This window comes from Mirounga angustirostris, unplaced genomic scaffold, assembly GCF_029215605.1.
Source record: "Mirounga angustirostris isolate CCGP_5_RB_7025 unplaced genomic scaffold, mMirAng1.0.hap1 SCAF_4, whole genome shotgun sequence".
Taxonomy (NCBI): Eukaryota; Metazoa; Chordata; class Mammalia; order Carnivora; family Phocidae; genus Mirounga; species Mirounga angustirostris.
In genome coordinates, this window is record NW_026991712.1 from 82,199,533 (window position 1) to 82,207,876 (window position 8,344).

Sequence of the window (8,344 nt, forward strand, 5' to 3'; positions counted from 1 at the left end):
ATGGAGTTTAAAGTGCTTTTCAAATACAGAAGTGTATAAATTACTTCCCACTACCTTTTTAAAACAAGGCACTTCCAGCCCCTATTAGTAAAATCATTGCTACTTTTTTCTTAATTTACGTGTTGCAGTTTTCCAACTTAGATTTTCATCCCAAATGAAACTTGGAGAGAATTTAGACTGAAGTGGAAAGCTGTATTGTGAAATTAACTTAGTAGCAACTCAGAAAAGATTCACTTTAAGTGATTGAACTACTAACTTTGTGAAATAGTTCTATCTTTAGATTTCTTTTTAGGAAGACTTATTAAAGCTTTTGACAAACCCCAAAGTGGCCGAACATAAAAACACAGGTTTCCAACAGCCCAATATGCCTTTTGTCTGTGAAGTATTACTAAAAACAGCTTTCTAAATTCAATTCAAAGCCATTGTCATTTAAGAAAATATCTTACTGCATTTAGTATGGATTTTGTATGTATCTGCATACTGGAAATGGTGAAGAAAAAATGTGGCAATCCAAAAACAGACTTCATCCATCTTCAACACTAATTGGTGACCTTTTAGTTTGTGCAAGTAATATGGCTTATCACTTCTTGCCTACTCTGAGTAAGTTGCACGTTGTGCTGTCATCTTCCTGCTATGGGTTTTTCCACTACCAGATTTTTAGAACCATATGCCTGGATCATAAACACTCACATTTAGTTCATCTTGTTCCTGTCTGTATGAAGTGGAAATTTATTGTCTCTGATCATTTTGTGCCTGAATTTTTGCATAGGAAATAGCTCTCGTTTCTTTAGGAGTAACTAAGCATGAATAATGATATATTAAGATTCTAGATCCAGAGTAGCATGGGGTCAGTGTTAATATTAAATATGATTGGGGCGCCTGGGTGGCTCAGTTGGTTTAAGCGACTGCCTTCGGCTCAGGTCATGATCCTGGAGTCCCCGGATCAAGTCCCGCATCGGGCTCCCTGCTCAGCAGGGAGTCTGCTTCTCCCTCTCCCGCTCCCCCCCTCTTGTGCTCTCTCTCTCTCACTCTTTCTCTCAAATAAATAAATAAAATCTTTAAAAAAAATATATTAAATATGATTGAAAGTCGTATTTCTTTACCTGACTCTTCACTATTTTTCAAAGAATTCTTGGTGATCTTTGCCATTGAAATCATTATAATGCTAAATATCTTCCTAGTGCTGATTCCCTTTTTCCTACTTGTTAGTGATCCCAAAGCACCACCATGTGAATATAGAGACTGGCTGACAAAGATGTCTGGGAAATACGATGTTGGCGCTTACATGTCAATGTTTAAGTAAGTTTTGTTTTGATATTCCTTTTTACTAGCTAGTTAATTCTTCTCAAAGTAGCGTGTTACTTTTGTTTCTTAGAAAGGTTTGCCTCGGGCGCCTGGGTGCCTCAGTCAGTTAAGAGTCTTCCTTCAGCTTAGGTTGTGATCCCAGGGTCCTGGGATCAAGCCCCACATCAGGCTCCCTGCTCAGCGGGAGTCTGCTTTTTCTTCTCCCTTTACCCCTCCTGCCCTGCTCGTGTTCTCTCTCTCTCATGCGCTCTCTCTCTCTCTCAAATAAATAAAATATTAAAAAAAAAAAAAAGTTTTGCCTCAGTTCATCAAAACCTAATTATTTGATACTTGAGCTTCAATATAAATAATTTTAAATTTTAAATCTCAAGTCATAGAAATTTGTTCTAATTAGGCATTTCCTATTATTAAATCATAGGGCAGCCAGTCGTTCTGAAACAGTCACATCTTTTAGAAGGAGAGAAAGTAAAGTGCCAGCTGATCTCTTAAAGTAAGTATCCTTCTGACTACAAACAAGTTGGTGGCGTAGCAGAGACTACAGAGATCATGTCTCCCTCCCTCAGGCGGGCCTTTCTGAAGATGAGCACAGGCCCTGAGGCCTTCTTGGCACTTCGCTCCCACTTTGCCAGCTCTCATGCTCTTATGTGCATTAGCCACTGGATTCTGGGCATTGGAGACAGACATCTGAACAATTTCATGGTAAACATGGAGACAGGTGGAATGATCGGAATCGACTTTGGACATGCATTTGGATCAGCTACTCAGGTATGCTCACCTTGCTCTTGTTCTTGGCTGATTTAGAACCATAGTCATAGGACCTTCTGGAAATTGGATGGTTTTTAAGGAAGAAATGACACATCAATTAGCTTGGTTTGTCTTGGTCATTAAATTCGACATTCTTGCAGAATAAGGGATAATCTCAATTTTGTTTTGGCCTTGTTCAAACAGGTTACAGAAGATGTAATGATGAATTATATAATCAAAGCCAAGAATACAATGTGTTCCTATAAAAAGGGAAGACTAGGGGCGCCTGGGTGGCTCAGATGGTTGAACGTCTGCCTTCTGCTCAGGTTATGATCTCAGGGTCCTGGGATCGAGCCCCGTGTCAGGCTCCCTGCTCAGCGGGAGGCCTGCTTCTCCCTCTTTCTTTACTGCTCCCCCTGCTTGTATTCTCACTCTCTCTGTCGAATAAATAAATAAAATCTTAAAAAGGGAAGACTATAAGGAGGTTTAATGAAGCCCCTTAATCTAAATGTCTTCCACAAGATGTGATACAATATAAATCTTTCCTGTGACATTAAACACTGAATGTTTTCAATTGTACTTGTAAATCTGTGCAGACTTTGTGGTCCTACACACATAGGTTTGTGCATTGCAAAGATGATTGTGTTGATTACTCTTGGGCACAGTGGATTCATGTCTGTGTAGCTAATTCCAAGAAAAGAAGAGTACATATTTTCACCAACTGTGAATTATTCACTAACTGAATAATAACTGTCTATGGAATGATGCTTTGTGCCTTTTCTTTTGAGATTTCTAGTTCATATGTTCTCCTTCTTGTACATTATTTTTTTCTCTTTAGTTTCTGCCCGTCCCTGAGTTGATGCCTTTTCGTCTGACTCGCCAGTTTATCAATCTGATGTTACCAATGAAAGAAGCAGGCGTTATGTCCAGTGTCATGGTGCATGCACTGAGAGCCTTCCGCTCACACTCTGACCTGCTTACTAACACCATGGATGTGTTTGTAAAGGAACCTTCCTTCGACTGGAAAGTAGGCTTGTTTATATGCACTTTTCATTTTTATTACAATATACCAAGGACTGATCTGGCGTCTCTTATTGTATGATGGAAATACATCAGATTGTATTTATTAAAATATTTACATTGTTTTGTGTAGTATTTCTTAAAATTAACATTTGGGGGCAGTTGGCCTGAAAACCAGGTAAGAGACATAATCTTCATTTGGAGAAAACTGTTGTTTCAAATGAGTATATTTCTAAGAAGGAGTTAATACAGACCCATTGGTGGTGGGTCTGATTTCTGAGACAACTTTTAGCTTAAAATCTGTTCCACATGAGGTTCCTTGATTTGACACATAGTGCTTTCTTAAATGTTGAGGTTCTTTATAATACAGCCCCAAAAGAATGAAGCTTAGTGATGGCATCCTTGATAGGGTGTGATACATAACTGCAGTCCCTCACTGTCATTGTCACAGTTATATGTAGTACTATTAGAATGTGTATAAAAAGCTATAAAGCTCTCTCCAGTTAAAGATCCTTATTTTAAAATCATTACTTGTTCAATCTGTTTGGATGTGATCATATAAACTGTTATAATAAGCAGAGAACATCATGTTCTTTTCAGAATTTTGAACAGAAAATGCTAAAAAAAGGAGGATCATGGATTCAAGAAATAAATGTAACTGAAAAAAACTGGTATCCCCGGCAAAAAATACATTATGCTAAGAGAAAGTTAGCAGGCGCCAACCCAGCAGTTATTACTTGGTAAGGTGGTTATTTGTGAAGAAAAAAAATGCCAACATGCTGCTATTTACTGAAGAATTACTAATATATAAAGTCCTGAATACTTTCCATTTAGCATGTGATGTTAGCATTATTATCCTCATTTTACAAATGAAAAAAGAATGGCTTAAGGAGGTTGACTTCTCCAAGGCTGGGCAGGGTCCGTATCTCTGAATGCTGTGTACTTGGCCTCTGCCCTCTTGGCACAGTGTTCAGGTCAGTACCTGGAATAACCTGTACCAATGTGAGGAACAGCAGGAGCATTTTTTTTTAAAGATTTTATTTATTTATTAGAGAGAGTGAGAGCCAGCACAAACTGGGGCGGGGGTGGGAGGTGGGAGACAGAAAGAGGGAGAAGCAGACTCCCCTGCTGAGCAGGGAGCCTGACGTGGGGCTCAGTCCCGGGACCCTGAGATCATGACCTGAGCCAAAGGCAGATGCTTAACTAGCTGAGCCACCCAGGCACCCCCAGCAGGAGCATTTTTAGGCAATTACAATAATATTTTTGTATATAAGAGGAGATTTAGATTCTAAATTTGCTTTTGTCCTTTTTAGGACAAAATGTTATCTTGGTGTGCATAGCACACAGATGTGGAGAATAAGTATGGACTTATTGGACAAGAATCCACACTGGTTTAGCCTTTAGGTTAGCTTCAAAATTTTTTCTTGTTGAGGTCTAAAGCAAACAAATTTATAGAAATGTTTCACAAGAGGGAAAAAAGTTGGACTTTACAATTAAGTAATAGTAAATGGCAATCTATGGTCAGTTGTTCAGGGTATGAATGGTCTTTCCAATAAATTTCTCTGGCAAAGGAACAAAAGTGGATCCCTATCTCACACCATACACAAAAATTAATGCAGAATGGATCAAAGACCTAAATGTAAGAGCTAAAACTATAAAATACTCAAAGAAGTACAGGGATAGATCTTCATGACCTGGATTTGGCAATGACATCTGTCATTTTTAGGTACAACACCAAAAAGCACAAACAAGAAAAGAAAAAAATAGGTAAATTCATCAAAACTTAAAAGTTTTGTGCTTCACAGGATACCATCAAGAAAGTAAAAAGACAACCCCACAAAATGGGAGAAAATATTTGAAAGTCATAGCTGACAGGGGACTTGTATAATACATTAAAAAAAACTCTTAAAAAAAACTCTTAGAAACTCAATAAAAAGACAAACAACCCAATTTAAAAATGACCAAAGGATTTGAGCAGACATTTCTCTAAAGAAGGTATATAAATGGCCAAGTAGCATATAGCATATGGAAAGATTTATTAGTCATCAGAGAAATACAAAGAGAGGCACCACTTCACACCCACTAGAATGGGTATAATTAAAAAATGGAATTTGGGCCACCTGGGTGGCAGTTGGTTGAGCATCTGACTCTTGGTTTCAGCTCAGGTCATAATCTCGGGATTGTGAGATCAAGCCCCCCAAGTCAGGCTCAGCACTAAGCACGGAGTCTACTTAGGTTTCTCTCTCCCTCTTCCTCTACCCCTCCCCCTGTATTCTCTCTGTCTCTGAAATAAATAACTCTTTTTAGAAAATGAAATATAGCACATATTGTGAAGAATGTGGAGATATTGGAACCCTTGTGTGTTGCTAATATGAATGTAAAACGATGCAGCTGCTATGAAAAACAGTCTGGCAGTGTTTCAAAAAGTTAAATATAGAATTACCACTTGGCCCTGTAATTCCACTCCTAGGTACACACCAAAGAGAAATGAAAGTGTACATTTACACAAAAACTTGTAGACAAATTTTTTAACATATGTATTTTTTTAATTCTGTTAAAATTTTTATTAGGTGAGCTTTGTTTATTTTTTAAAAATAATCTCTACACCCAACGTGGAGCCCTAACTCACAACCCTGAGATCAATAGTCACATGCCCTACCAACTGAGCCAGCCAGGCACCTGTAGACAAATGTTAATAACAACATTATTCATGCTCTGTGTTCCTACAAATCCAATCTCTTGATTTCAAAGTTTTAAGCCACAGAAAATATTCTATAAGTGATGAGAGAGGGAATGTTTGGGTAGGATAGCTAGGAATGCAGGCAACAAAGGAAAAATAATGGTTCATGTTTTTGTATTTGTTTAATCTTTTTTCCAGTGATGAGCTGTTCCTGGGCCATGAGAAGGCACTTGCCTTTGGAGATTATGTGGCTGTAGCACGAGGAAGCAAAGATCACAACATCCGTGCCCAACAACCAGAGAGTGGACTATCAGAAGAGGCTCAAGTAAAGTGCTTGATTGACCAGGCAACAGACCCCAACATCCTTGGCAGAACTTGGATAGGATGGGAGCCCTGGATGTGAAGAACTGTGGAAGTCAGCAGAAAAAAAGCATGAAAGTGTTCAAAGAATCTCCTAAACTTGGGGCACCTGGGTGGTTCAGATGGTTAAGTATCTGCCTTCAGCTCAGGTCATGATCCCAGGGTTCTGGGATTGAGCCCCAGGTTGGGCTCTGCTCAGTGGGGAGCCTGCTTCTCCCTCTGCCTCTGCCTCTCTCCCCTGCTCATGCTCTCCCTCTCTGTCTGACTCTCTCTCAAATGAATAAATAAAATCTTTAAAAAAAAAAAGAATCTGCTAAACTTCCATCTACAGCCATCAATATGCTGATTTTCCGGAAGCACTGAAGAGAAGAAATCTATTTAGTGGTAAAGTTTTGTAGCAAGAGTTCAATCAAGATCCCATGATAAATAAGTGAATATTGGGATGAATGAATGATTAGGTAATAAAGATTAGGTTAGGATTATAATAGACTTAAAGTGGGAAAATATATATCTAGGCTCATACAAGCATTAAATCAAGAATATAGCATATTATAAATGCTATGACTTAGATAAACCAGCTAAATAAATGGTGTAAGTATGAACATCCCATGCAGTATTCTCATTAGTAATTATGACACATTGGAAATAACACCCAGAAGACGTCATCATTAAGATTTTCTAAGAGTAAAGCCAAAAGCATAAATGATAAGGTGTTACATTATATTAGCAGTACAGGAATAATCATGAATGATATGGCTTATATTTAGAAATGATTGCTTTTGATATTTTAGGATATTTTTCTAGCCTATTTTCTTTCATTTTATTCTCTTCTATTTTAGACATTTTATGATAGATTTGTTCTCTAGAAGAGAAAGTATTTAGAGATAAAAAACCTTGGTCTTAGCACTCACTTTTGCTACTTACAGTAAGAAGATAGATAAAAGTGCCTGGCATCCCAGACTCAGAATTTCTAACTTCAGGAATTGCAAGTATGATGACAGGGATAGCACAGAGCATTTCAATTCTAGGGAAAAAAACACACAAAACCCTATGGAAATGAATTCCTTGTTTGGAGAGAAAACATGCATTCTAAAACAAGATCAAATTATGAAACACAAAAATGGCTTCCTTTTCTTCACAGAAACTGCGCCCCTCATCTAATCCTGCATGCACCTGAACTGATTTCAGGTTGGCTCTGAGCTTTTATTGTTTCTTTAGACATTTATATTTGGAGATTCTTGTATGCTTTTGAAAAATAATCATCTTAGGAATATGAAACATTTAAATTTTTTCCCAAAGTGTAGTTTCAGAAACAAAATGTTCACCTCATGAAATAACTCATACTACTCGACAAAGTATTTCTGATAATATTTGGTTGAATGCATTATGATATTAAGAATAAACCATTATATAAGCGACTGCCTTCAGCTCAGGTCATGATCCTGGAGTCCCTGGATCGAGTCCCACATCAGGCTCCCTGCTCTGCAGGGAGTCTGCTTCTCCCTCTGACCCTCCCCTCTCTCATGTGCTCTCTCTCAAATAAATAAAATCTTAAAAAAATAAAATAAAAAGAATAAACCATTACATTCTCAACAAATGGTATTATATTAAAGGAAATTTCATCTCAAAAGAAAAATAAGTGATCATGTATGTGAAAATCCAGTATACACATGATCTAGTAAATATTTTTTGCTAAACACAAAAACCAGAACAAACTACCTTGGTGTTGATTATAATATATTGTTTAACAACAAATTAACCATCATTTTTGCTTGTCTTAATAATTTGGGATGTATTGACTAGATCCCCATGTTATGGGAAACCCTGTTTTTTAACAACTAGTTTTCATGTCAGTAAAAGATCCTTGTTACAAGATGACTGTGTATCAGTCCAGTTTCAAAGCTGTCTGCTTGAAATTGTATCCAAACCCATGAGAATGTGGTAAAAAGTTACTGTATACAGCTTTCAGAGACATTTGCACAACTGCTCAGGATGATAAATGATCTCATTACACATGGGGGACTACATGTTTAAGCCATATCTTGTCTCCAAACAGCAACCCTGTGATTCTTGGGTAAGTAAAAATATTTGTTTGGAAACCAGGAAATAAAAGAAGACATCTGTACTGATTATAAGGAAATATGAATAGTATCAAGATTTTGGGGGTTTACTATATGTAGGATCACATCATCTGATAATAGTTTAACTTCCTCTTTTCTAATTTGCTTTTTTTTT

General features: G+C 37.4%; 1 protein-coding gene across 3 annotated transcripts in view; it reads left to right on the top strand.

Moving 5' to 3' along the window:
* PRKDC (protein kinase, DNA-activated, catalytic subunit) overlaps positions 1-7,352 on the top strand; it is a 244,993-nt gene extending 237,641 nt beyond the window's left edge. For all 3 annotated transcript variants that reach the window (XM_064588357.1, XM_064588358.1, XM_064588359.1), the window contains 6 exons: positions 1,210-1,299; positions 1,724-1,795; positions 1,869-2,070; positions 2,888-3,076; positions 3,670-3,809; positions 5,948-7,352. In XM_064588357.1, the coding sequence (XP_064444427.1) occupies positions 1,210-1,299; positions 1,724-1,795; positions 1,869-2,070; positions 2,888-3,076; positions 3,670-3,809; positions 5,948-6,152 (898 nt within the window). In that variant the 3' untranslated portion in view covers positions 6,153-7,352. The remainder of the gene's footprint in view (positions 1-1,209; positions 1,300-1,723; positions 1,796-1,868; positions 2,071-2,887; positions 3,077-3,669; positions 3,810-5,947) is intronic.
* Positions 7,353-8,344: the final 992 nt, after the last annotated feature.